This window comes from Quercus suber, unplaced genomic scaffold, assembly GCF_002906115.3.
Source record: "Quercus suber isolate HL8 unplaced genomic scaffold, Cork oak 2.0 scaffold_1452, whole genome shotgun sequence".
Classification (NCBI taxonomy): domain Eukaryota; kingdom Viridiplantae; phylum Streptophyta; class Magnoliopsida; order Fagales; family Fagaceae; genus Quercus; species Quercus suber.
In genome coordinates, this window is record NW_027070826.1 from 1 (window position 1) to 12,594 (window position 12,594).

Below are 12,594 nucleotides of genomic sequence, written 5' to 3' on the forward strand. Positions count from 1 at the left end.
AAAATTTGTTCATAGCACGTGGTCACATGGGTGTAATTAAAGGGCATATAAATAAGGAGGATGAATAAATGAAATCTGTGAAGTGCACGTGGTCACATGTCTGTCTTCAATGGAAATATGTAATGAAAATGAAACGTACAAGGTGGTCTCCAAGAAGCTCACCAAGTTGAAATAAAATAAAGAAATAAATTAGGAACGGAAATGAAGAAGAAAATTCCAATACACTAACCCAATATAACTCATTCAAACTCGGCCAACCTCTCTTATCAAAGCCGTGTTCTCTCTCCCGTGTTATTTATGTATCTAAACGTGTTTGCTTCTTCTCCACTTCTTGACCTTTTCTAGAGTTCCGTGAGTCTTCCTTTATATATAGAGTCTTCTCTTCTTTTCTCACTTTCATTTGCATTGCAACCATTGTTTTTGTTTTACAAGGTTTGCAAATTTCTTAGTTCAAAAGAAACATACCAAATTGACAAACCCAATCGATTTTGTTTTGATGATGTTTCTTCCTAGAGCTGTTTCTGTTGTGACCATTCTAGTTTTCACTCTTCTGTCCTATGGAAATGCAATTAGATCATTGCCTAACAAGTTGGCATGTGGTGGTGATGAAGCACACATTGAATTTGGCATGTCTATGCGATTCTCAGAGGCACCAGGGTACCAAAATGGACCCAAATGTGCTGTCTTGGCCAGAAATGGAATGCTATTGGCATGTGACCCTTCAGTTGTTCAGATAGCAATGACTATTGATTTGGAGTACTTGCGAGGCACTGTTGCGGCTGTCCATTCAGTTCTCAAACACAGTTCTTGTCCTGAAAATGTTCTCTTTCACTTCATTGCTTCTGATTCCAGCTTGGTTGATTTAGCTGAGCTTACTCGGATTGTACAATCCACATTCCCTTCTTTGAGTTTCAAAGTTTACGTCTTCAAGGAAAGTATAGTCAATAGTCTAATCTCATCCTCAGTTCGCCAGGCTCTAGAGAACCCATTAAACTATGCAAGAAGCTACTTAGCTGATATACTTGAGGCTTGTGTTAAACGTGTGATCTATCTAGACTCTGATGTCATTGTTGTGGATGATATTCAAAAGCTATGGAGTGTGTCTCTATCTGGGTCAAGAACAATTGGAGCTCCGGAGTATTGTCACGCAAACTTCACCAAGTACTTTTCAGTTGAATTCTGGTCCGACCCTGAGTTTTCCGAGGTTTTTGCAGGGAAAAGGCCTTGTTATTTCAACACGGGTGTGATGGTGATGGATTTGGTGAGGTGGAGAGAGGGAGACTACACAAGAAAGATTGAGAAATGGATGGAAATTCAAAAGGAGAGGAGGATTTATGAGTTGGGTTCTCTTCCACCGTTTATGTTGGTATTTGGTGGAGATGTTGAGGCCATTGATCATAGATGGAACCAACATGGCCTTGGTGGAGATAATGTGGTTAGCAATTGTAGATCTTTGCATCCTGGTCCTGTGAGTTTGCTGCATTGGAGTGGCAAGGGGAAGCCATGGGCAAGACTTGATGCGAGGAGGCCGTGCCCAGTTGACTACCTATGGGCTCCTTATGATCTCTACAAACCCCATGACCAACCACATCACCACCACCACCGTTACAGGAAACAAAAACAACAGTAGTTGATACATTCTTCTAGAGCATTATAATTTGTATGATTCTTTTTTATTCTTTCTACAGTTAGGAACATTCATTTATGTGTATAGAGAGAAATACCAAAGCACAAATTTTGCAATGAAATTGATGGAAATAGAGTAACTTTACAATTGAATGGAGTAGGCAGCTTCTCTTTTTGGTCAAATTAGTTTTGTCTATGTTGTATACACTGTATACGTCTGTATCGTCAGTCCACTTTTTTCCGTTGCCATCTTCTATTTGTCAAAGGTCCTATAATCCACTAATCCGTGGAAGCCATCATATAGAACACCAAATTTTCATTGTCAAGAACATCTAGAAGCTCTACGGTCAAAATTGTTTCTGTTCAGGTTGCAATTCACATGGCTGCTTATTATTCTGTCACGCTCAAAAATACTTGTGCACTAATGAATGGGGTATACATTCTCATATGTCATCCTTAATCAGGGTTTACAGTTCTTGAATCATGAATGACTCTGGAGACTAATGTTCAATGAAAGACCAATGAAGCGGGCATTTTACAATTCTATTGCAAAGAATAAAATTTAGTTTTAGTTCCTTAGGTTGTGTGTCTTGGATTCTCCAATTAAATTCAACCATGCGATTGCATTGAACACTTTATTAGATTGTTGAATATATTTATTCTCAAAAAAGACAACGTTGTTTTTGCACCATTGATCAATACAACTACGCGATTAAATTCAATTGAAGAACCTAAAGTACTAGTACCTAGCAAATTGAATCTAAATTTGAGCCACAAACTAAATCCCAATATTGGAATGATAATCAAGGTTTTCATTTGATATTATTTGGCATTAAGTATGAAACCAAAACTTTGTTGTAGCAAGTTCAATTTTTCTGAGAAGTTTAAAACATGACCATGTACTCCCAGAGTATCTGGACAACCAAGACTTCCTGCTCGTGAGGTGTGATTACTGCGATACTAGATGGAATTCTTTTTAGTCCAAATGCATAGCTGTTTTGTCTAGCGCATCACAAAGTCAAAACAGATTACCACTTCAACCTTTGATAGAATGGCATGGGATAATTCAAGAGCAGATGGCATTGATATGACTCTACAATGATTGATTTGGACAGTAGTTTCAATTACACCAGTCAGAGTTTTGCCTTTCATGTGAGGTAAGTTGGAAAATTGACATGAAAGAGGTACAAGCAAGAATTAAATGTGGTATTATTACATGGTTTTCACTTGAACAATAATATTGATGAAGATAAACAGGAGAAAAAACAAAAAGAAGAAAAGAATTTACACGTCTTTTGCCTTTTCTTTTTCTGATGGTCATTCCTGAATTCCTTCCCTTTACAACAATCCAATAACGCAAGTTAAATGCAACCTGTTTTCCAAGCCTCTCAAATGATGACCCAACAGCATACACCTGTCAGCAGAAGAGTGAAACTTAGTATGTGATCCCGGATGGGAATCAATTGAGTTAATAAGACAGAAAGAGGCCTTGACTGGCTACAACGTCTAAGGTCTATGTAAGCATGGACGTGTGTGTGCTCTCCCATGTGCATACGATGAGTACACATAAGTGACTCGTTCAAAACTAACCCACAGAAAACCTGAGAAAAAGCAATTTATTAAGGGAGTAACAAATACTAACCAGAAAAGTAGCTTTGCTAGGTAATCCCGGGAAGTGCCTATGGTGTCACAAAGTTCATCATCACCATCTGGGCGGTTCTCAGTACCTGCCTTGACTGAATCTACCGTAAAATCAGAGGTAGTCTCATCTTTAAAGAATCTATGCAATATGTTTTGAACAAGTTGGTGAATAATGTCTTCGACCTCTAAAGATGATGGACGAGAAAGTTCAGTCACCTGTTGAAATAAACAATGTATGAAAAGAGGAAATTTTAGTTATAATAAAGGCTTAAAACCAGGTGGGGAAGAGAAAAAGGGGATTGAACATCGGAGGCTAGAATGACAGAGTAGAGTAACACTATCTAATCAAAGGAATTTAGGACATTACCATATCAGAATCCAAGGATCGCAAATACTCTAACAAATTGTTCCTATTTTCTCTGTCATATTCTATTTTCAAATTTTCCTGCTTCTGGGCATCAAGTTCCTGAAACAAGATACACTAGTCAGCTTAAAGTGAGAGTATCTAAGCACCTTAACATCTCAAGCAAATCACATTCATAAGCATGTTCAGTAAGTTTCACATCATCATTTATGCATGGCTGAAAGTAGGCCAGCATAATGTTGATTGCAACAGCAAAGTGCATAACAACAGCAAGTTACATTTAAAGCAGACAGAAAATGCATCTGGCACGTCCAGCTGGGCTACTGTGAGTTAGATAGATAACAGGAAAGCTCTAGAGCCAATGCACAGATTTTTTTCAAGATTCCCCTAGTGAAATCTAATGTGTAATACTTGATAACCTTTTTTTTTTGTTTTTGTGGGGGGGGGGGTGGGGGGTGGGGGGAAGTATACTTAGTGACTGACATTTTAGAGGTACGAAAGCAACTCATGCAAGTTTGAAAACTTCATCATTTCTGTTCCACAGTACCTTCAATTGACAAGCAATAGCTACAATCTTGAAGGCCATATGATGAACTCTAGATCTTCATATAAGAGATACAAGCTTAACATGCAATGTAACAGAGAGGAGATTTGAGGAAGAAAATAACTTATATTCAGTCCCTTTACATTGAATATGTGTTATTGACTCTTTTCAATCAGTCATTAGAGGGGACTACAAGTAAATGAATCCTGAGATAAATGCTATCATTCTACATAATGGTTTGTCATAATCATACACGCGTAAAAAATACAAAAGAATTCAAGTCATGTAATAATTACAATACTTAATAGATGCAGGTAAGAAAAAAAAGCACATCAAGTCAAGTTCAACCAGAGTGGCAACATTTTAATTCAATGTTGTGCAACCATAAGCAAATTGGAAAGGACAAATTCCATTAAGCAAATCAAGGAAACAACAATTCAAGGTCTTCCATTTGGAAGAGGCATAGGAAATGCTTTCAATCACTTAATTAAAAGACCATGCTTTGCATGCGTTGCAAACCTAGAAATAGAGTCATCTCTAAGATCTTGTTTACCTAGAATTAAACCCATATAAATGTTTCCTTTCAAATCAAGTACCCATAAAATACCAACTAAACACCACCTAATACCATTTTTGAAAATTCCTACTTCAAACGTTCCCAAATCATGCAAAATACAACAAAAATTGCAGAAATAAATTCTCTAATACAACAATCTCAGCAACAAAGTAACAGAATTACACAAAACACAAGAGCCAAATAGCACGAAATATGTTCTCAAATCCAGTATTCAGGGCAAGAAAAGTGACAAATTATGCGAAATAGAGAGCAAGTTAAACAAGATACATTCTCAAATGCTTGACAACAACAAAGTAACAATTTCTGTGAAATACAGAGAAATATTACCAAAAAAAGAAAACCCATACATTCTAAAATGCAGTATTCATAGCACCAATGTAACAAAATCACACAAAAAACAGAGCAAAACTACACAAAACACATTCTAAAATGCAGTATTACAGCAATCAAAGTAACAAATTTACCCAAAATACAGAGCAAACACTGACCTCTTTTACATTAGACAACTCCGATTGCAACTTTTGGATGTAATTTAATGCCTCCGGTGACAAATCCCCGAAAATTTGAGGTGCCCTTCTCTCCAAATCCTCAATACTTATATCACCACCACCCCCACTATCCCTCACCTTACTCTCTTCCTCCACCTTATTCGCCTCCACCTCGCGCCTCCGCTCCGAACATTTCAAATTCTCCAAACTATCCGGCGAAATCTCCAAGTTCCTCATCAACGATATCCTATACTCCGCGTTCCACAGCGTATACCTAACCATAACACCAATCAATCCAATCAAAACCAATCCAAATTTTCATATAAGTTTTCTTCTAATAATTAATAATTGTAAAGGCTACATCAATTGTGTAAAAAAATTTATACTTCTTTTTCCAATAATTAACCCAATCCAATTTTTTGGGGCAAAATGCAAAAAGACCATCTCGGGGTGCTATTCATTTTGTATTACTGACCCCTGAGATTTAGGAATTGTCCAAATTGACAGAAAATGGTCACATATTATTTTTAAAATGATTCATTTTATATTAAAGTTATCAAATGCACACCACATGACCATTTGCTGTCAATTATAATTAACAGAAATNAATAAACTTAAAAGCAATACAAGAATCACTTAAATTTTTTGAATTTTTAAATAAAAATATTAATAAATTGAAAGAAATGGTTGTGGTGGTGGTACCCGGTGATGACGGAGGAGACAAGGAGGCGATGAAGTGGCCGTTTGGAAACGGAGACGGTGACGGAGAATTGATCGGACGGGAGCAAGCCTAGCATAGTGGAAATGGTCTGCTTCATGGAATCCTTGGCCGAATCAGAAACCGCCTTGGATACAACCGAAGTATCCAGGGGCTCGATCTTCTTCAACATGTTGGCGATGACAGAGAATCCGCGGTCGAGCTTCGAGTTCCGCGTCGAGATGACAAAGTCGTCGGAGACGCCGCCTCCGTCGACGCCGGAGATCAGGCAGTTGACGGCGGACGACGCCGACGCCGCATAGCGGGGCCGTCTGGGGTGGCGGGAAGGTAGTAGTTGAGGGTGGTGGTGGAGGAGGGGTTGGTGGTTGTGGAGGGGTTTGAGAGACAGGTCGGTGACGCGAGAGAGAATGAAAGCTCGAGCAGCTGAGGCAGAGGCCATATGATATGAAGAATTTTGGTGAGCGGAGACGAAACGAAGAGATTTTCTCTTCTTTTTGGCTTTTGCTCTCTATCTTTGTTTGATGATGATGATGCCTCTACGGGCTGCTCTCACGGCTTCCTCGAATTATTATTATTTTTTTCTTACTTAATCTTACCCTTATATCTTGGCCTCAAGTCTGATCCTTTTTTTTTTTTTTGTTTGTTTGTTTGCTTTTGTAAGTGGATGTTTGGTGAAAACATTAACATTTGCACTTGGTTTTGTTTTTAATTGCAAGTTTCTCTTTTCTTTGGCTTAAAATTGCAAATCAGTCCATACATCTAATTTCATGACATGCTTAGAGTCTATTTTGATGTTGCTTGTTACTGAAAACTAAAAACACTGTAACAAAATAATTTTTAAATGTGTGAATAGTATTGTGGACCCAAATTTATCTTGAAATTTGTATTTGGATGACTTTTGTAGATTTGTGAACAGTGCCATAAGACCCACATTTTTTCAGCAAAATGCACAAATGCATATGTATTTCCCATTTCAGTGCAATCCAAACACTCACTTAGTTGTAAATGGGTTTAGTAGACTAATCACAAATTTGGGTGTAGGTTTAAGTGTGTCACTAGGGTTTTTTATTGTAAATTCCACAATCGACAATGGTGGTCTATTTATAAGCGTGGAACTAGCAGGTAGAATGCTATTATAGTAATAAAGAGGTAAAGAAGCCACTTTTATTGCCTCCTCCTATGTTTTTGTTATAAAAAATAAAATTTACACATTCCATATTGAAGAATAATTCAGTGAAGAGTTTTTTTGTTTTTTTTTGAAGAGCTTATATTCTCCATTTCCTTTTCTTTTTTCTTAAATACTATACTAATAGTCTATTTTTTAAACCATATGCTAAAGTTTAGTCTTTGAGTGATTTTATTCTCTAATGTTTGCTACAAATGAGCTTTTAGTGATTTTAGGGATGGCAAAAATTCTCAATCGCACTTCACTTCGGGCTAATTTTTTCCACTTTGATGGGGGTGAGGATGGGTTTTACTTGCCTTGCCTCAAATGTATATATACTAAATAGTACATGTGTAGTAGTGGTACACTCATGCCTGTGCCAAGCACTTATAAAGCATGAGTGGGGCGTTTCTCTTGCCGATGTGGAATTGCACTCAAAGTCTTCCCATGTTGCTTGAGAACAAAACTGTGTGGACTTGGCTCTCCAAAGTGGACAAACAAGCTTGCGGGTAGCCAGGATTAATCCTCCCCCACAATACATATCTAAATTATTTATACAAAAAAACAAATCACTTATATACATGGCCTAGTTATAATTTATATATTTTTTTATACATATTCTATTACAATATTCAAAACACTTGCCTATCATTTTATCTTACTACTCTCATGGTCACATTTTCCTCTTATATTTTTTTTTCTCATTAATGTCATAGCCACTATTATTATTATTATTATTATTATTATTATTTTTATACAAGATAGAAATTATACTATAACCTAATCTAAGTGTATATGTGTGTGAAACTCTATTCTGGAGACTTGAACTCCGACCCTTGCCCCTACATCCCACAAGTACTTATTCTTGTGGAGTAACTATCGCGCCAACGGTGTGCAATAATGTCATAGCCACTTTATTGAAATTAGTAAAATACTTCAAATTTGCCCCGAACATGACTTGCCTTGCTCTCATCCCACACAAGGTTTTTTTTTTCAAAGAGATAATAGGGCATTAGGGCACCCATGACCCTACCTTGCCTTGTCCTCCCTCACCCATTTCTTTATTTTCCAATAAATTTATATGCACAAAATAATTTTTTTAATAATTATAACATATTTTTCATGATTAATACATGATAGACATAGGATTTATAATAAATTCTTGGGAGAATAACAATATTCCAATTTCAATTTTGACTAGAGTGGTTATGAATATAATTGTATTTATAATATTGTTTTTTTGAAGAAACAAACATACACGTAAGGAAGAGGGAATAAAATTCTTATATAATGACCAGTTAAGACTTAAGACATTATCTTATTTGAAAAAGAAAAAAAAGACTTAAGACAAGATCTTTAGTGGGTTTACTTTTAATTTAAAATTAGGGTAAATTGCAAATTACACAACTAAATTTTGGGGGTGATTGAATTTTACACCATAAATTTTTAGAATTTGGATTTTATCTCCTGAAGTTTGGAGTGTTTGAATTTTACACCATGACGTTTTAGAATTTGGATTTTACTCCCTAGAGTTTAAGGGGTTTGGATTTTACACCCCAAAATTCTGAAATTTTAGGGTGTAAAATTCAAATACCCCCAAACTTTTGGGAGTTAAAGCCAAATACTCCTAAAATATAAGGGGTAAAATCCAAATTCTTAAATGTCAGAGTGTAAAATCCAAACACTTCCAAACTTTAGAGGGTAAAATCCAAATTTTGAAACTTCAAGGTGTAAAATCCAATACCCTAATATTTTAGGGGTGTAATATGCAATTTACTCTTAAAATTATCATGTGGAGACTGTGTTGTCAGATGCTACATCCCCCCCCCCCCCCTCTTGGTCATGTTTTTCACCTTTCTTACTTCATTCTTTCACTACGGGCCATGGGGAGAAGTAATTTGAACCTTAATATCTCCCTTAAAAATCTTAGAAGGTGCTAGTTGAACGATAAGACTCTTGATTACATCAATAATAAATATAGTCTACACTAATTGAACACTTGTTAAAATGTTAAGTTACAATAAAAATGTAACTTACCATTTTTTCATACTCATAACTTACTTGTTCTAGTCAAAAGTCTTAGAGATCAACTGACACATTTGGTGTTTCTAATGAGGACATCCAGAGTTTAAATTCTCCACCTCCAACTATATATATACACACACACTTACAAAGACTTTATAAGTTAACTCAATTGGTAAAGTTTCATGTATAAAGTTGCCTTTTATTTATTTATTTATTTTTTTACATGTAATTGTGTCTTTCTTTAATTACTCTAAAGTAGGTAAAACTCTGGCAGTGACATTTTCGTCCATTGGATTGCAATCTAATTCTAAATGATGCAGACCTTCTTAAAAAATTAACAACAACAACAATAATAATAATAATGATGATGCAAGATTATGTTTTTACTTTCTATAGAATTGCATTCTACAAAACAAAATAAATATTCATTTATCTAATTTTTTTTTTTGAGTAAAAGGAACTATGTATTTGTATAATATGTGAGCGATGCTTCTCCTCCATACAAGATTTTTTTATGCTAATTATTAGCCCACATTGTATCAATGACCAAATCAATAGAAGTTTGTGTTGGTACATACAATATTGGCAAATGACAATGTTGTTCCGACGTTTTGGGGAGGAAGGGGAAAAAATTTAATAGAAAGGCTTTAACACTCACTGTCCTTATCCAAAAAAAAAAAAAAAAAAAACACTCGCTGTCATAGAACATGCAAGTATTAACAACAATAAAGTCTTATTAGTCTCAAACTTTTGGGGTTAATTATAGATCTCCATAAATTAGTTCGAGTGGAACACATGTAACAGAGAACACCATAATACTATTTGTAGTGAATTTATAAAAGAGTGTTGTAACCCTCTCCCTAAAAAAAAAAAAAAAAAAAAAATTCTATTGTAAGTTTGTAACCCTCCTCCTTTTCTCAAAGGAACGTGTGAAATAAATATATGATACTAAACACGTACACAGACAGAGTTATTCTTAATTATATTATTCATTAAAATTGTTTATTTATTGGCTGAGCCATTTTCTTTGTAATTTAACAATATCAAGGGCCACAACAATTGACCAACTAGAAGTCAGATTAGAAGAAATTGAATATGGATAACCGTGGAGAGTCACGTATCTATGTAGATGTAGGTCCAGTTTCTTTCAATGAACCACAAAACTTCAGGGTGTGGACCAATCACTAAGTGGTTGGTATGGCTCCGATGCCAACACCACTGCAGCTTAGCACCACAAATATTGCTACTTTTAACCCTTCTTCCGTAAATTGATACGGTAATCAGATAGATATCTGTGACCCCATTTTCCATATTGAACTAGAGATAATGTCTATAATGCCATTTGGTAGGTCCTAATTGTCTAAGATGCACTCTTTTTATATCTCAATTAAACCAAGCCCTGAATTACAGAAACCACACAGCTGAGGGGTGAATATCATAAAACAGCAAGAAGGGTGTTGTTAGAACAGTTTTCAGAAAGCTGCTTCAATTAGACCCTCAATTACTTATCGTGTATTACGAGCTAGGAAGCACGGATACTTCATTTAGGACGTCGTACCTGTATTGTATCAATGTTGAACTAACAATTTCATGTTATAATTTTAAAAAATTGCTTGTGTTACTGTGTTGTCCTGTACTTATGTCCATGTTCATGTTAATGTCCGTGCTTCTTAGATTACCAGCATGATTCATTTTCAAAGTATACTTATACAATTATACTAATGAGGTGATCATAAAAATGGATAAAAAATATGGACATATGGATTACAATCAATTCCTTAATATGAGATAATAGCTATGTTTAGTGATGCTTGTAAATTGTAATTCTTCCATGAATTTTGAAGCCAATAGTAATGTTAGGGACACAATATATTTTTCAACTGCTGACATAACATATTGTGATTGGAGTAACATTATTTTCACCTAGATCTAGCATTAAAACCACTTCTATTATGCATCATTCACAATAGACTCTACCAAATTTTGTGAAAGAAGAAGAAAAAGAAGTTGTCTTAGACTTATTGTTAACGCCAAATTAGATTCTTTGTTTGCAGGATCAGTTATTCTTGGAAAGTGAAAGGACAGGCAGTTTCTTTTCATAACGGATGTGAGCTAGTGTCACTTAGTGATGCTCTCAAAGCCAGGTTATCCACAATGCTTCCCTATTAATCTAGGACAAAAAGTAATAAATTATTAGCTCCTCTTGTATCTGCAGAGAGTACGCGGTGACACCTCTCTGCTTGTTCCATTCTTCTCATTTAAGTATTTATCTGATATCTTTGCTTTCTTCTAAGCAAGAAGGATGCTAGTGTCAATGTGTTAAAAGACTCCATAATTACATAGATCAGGGGAGAGAGAGTTCAGATTTGTGAGGTAAATAAGTTGAGATTTTTCATATATACAATTTTTTAGTATTTTAATCTGTAAGTGAATCACCTTTAAATTACACATGGGAAGAATGCACGATATTGGTAACAGACAAAGCATGATATATGTCCGATGTCAAGTATAACAACTATTTTTTACCATTAAAAAGTCACCATAGCCAAGAGCCTTGTAGTTTAATTGAAACTTATTCATACATAAAGTGTTTAAGGGTCTAGAGAAGAAAGGATTCGAGCTGTAAGGTTAGTAGCATATTATAACTCTAAAAAAAAAAAAGCTACTATAACCTCTAGGACCAAATAAGACAAAAGTGAACCGAATAAGACCGAATAGGATCAAAGTGGATTGAAAAAGCCAAATGGATCGAATAGAACTAAAGTGGACCGAATATGATCAAATTGAACATAAGTGGACAAAATGAACTTAATACAAAAGTTTACCGATTAAGAACGAATAGGACCAAAATGGATAGAATGGACCAAATAAGACTGCATAGTCCGAATAGAACTAAAGTGGACTGATTAGGACTAAATTGAACCGAATAAGACTGAAGTAAACAAAATAGACTGAGCTGGACCGAATAGGACCAATATGGACTGCATAGGTAAATTTGCTATCAAGTTTTTGTCATTTGTAACATTGGAAGATTTAATATAGATATCCTTTATTTAATATAATATTTTTATAATACTACATCAACTAAAATATTTATTGTAATATATAATAGACTAATACAGTAACTATTAGTAAATATTAATTTGATCTTTAATATTTACATTATATATTAATTTAGTTCTTAACATTTCAAATATTTCTGTCTAGCCCCTAATAGTAACATGTCTAAATGACCTTTTTTTGGGCATTCTGGTATACCCAAATAACCTCCTTTGAGCATGTTGCATGCTCATGGTAGTCCTGCGTGAACATTGCCTTAGCCATGGCAACCATGCATATATGCCGTTAAATAATGGAAGAAAAATGCAAACATTAAGGTCGTTATTGACCCTAAATATTAGTTAATAAATGATCAGTCAAGATTTACTACATATAGTCATAAAAAA

General features: G+C 35.1%; 2 protein-coding genes across 2 annotated transcripts; one reads left to right on the forward strand and one right to left on the reverse strand.

The window, feature by feature from the left end:
* The first annotated feature begins 330 nt into the window (after window positions 1-330).
* On the forward strand, window positions 331-1,955 carry LOC136065974 (probable galacturonosyltransferase-like 10). Its single transcript, XM_065769826.1, has one exon. It carries the CDS (start codon window positions 497-499, stop codon window positions 1,628-1,630), a length of 1,134 nt encoding a protein of 377 aa, XP_065625898.1. The 5' UTR covers window positions 331-496; the 3' UTR covers window positions 1,631-1,955.
* A 733-nt stretch (window positions 1,956-2,688) lies between these two features.
* Window positions 2,689-6,545, reverse strand: LOC111986237 (uncharacterized). The gene is made up of 5 exons (XM_024017873.2): window positions 5,943-6,545; window positions 5,241-5,514; window positions 3,635-3,733; window positions 3,269-3,483; window positions 2,689-3,040 (listed from the first exon to the last, which is right to left on the reverse strand). Exons 1-5 carry the CDS (start codon window positions 6,395-6,397, stop codon window positions 2,965-2,967), a joined length of 1,119 nt encoding a protein of 372 aa, XP_023873641.1. The 5' UTR covers window positions 6,398-6,545; the 3' UTR covers window positions 2,689-2,964.
* Window positions 6,546-12,594: the final 6,049 nt, after the last annotated feature.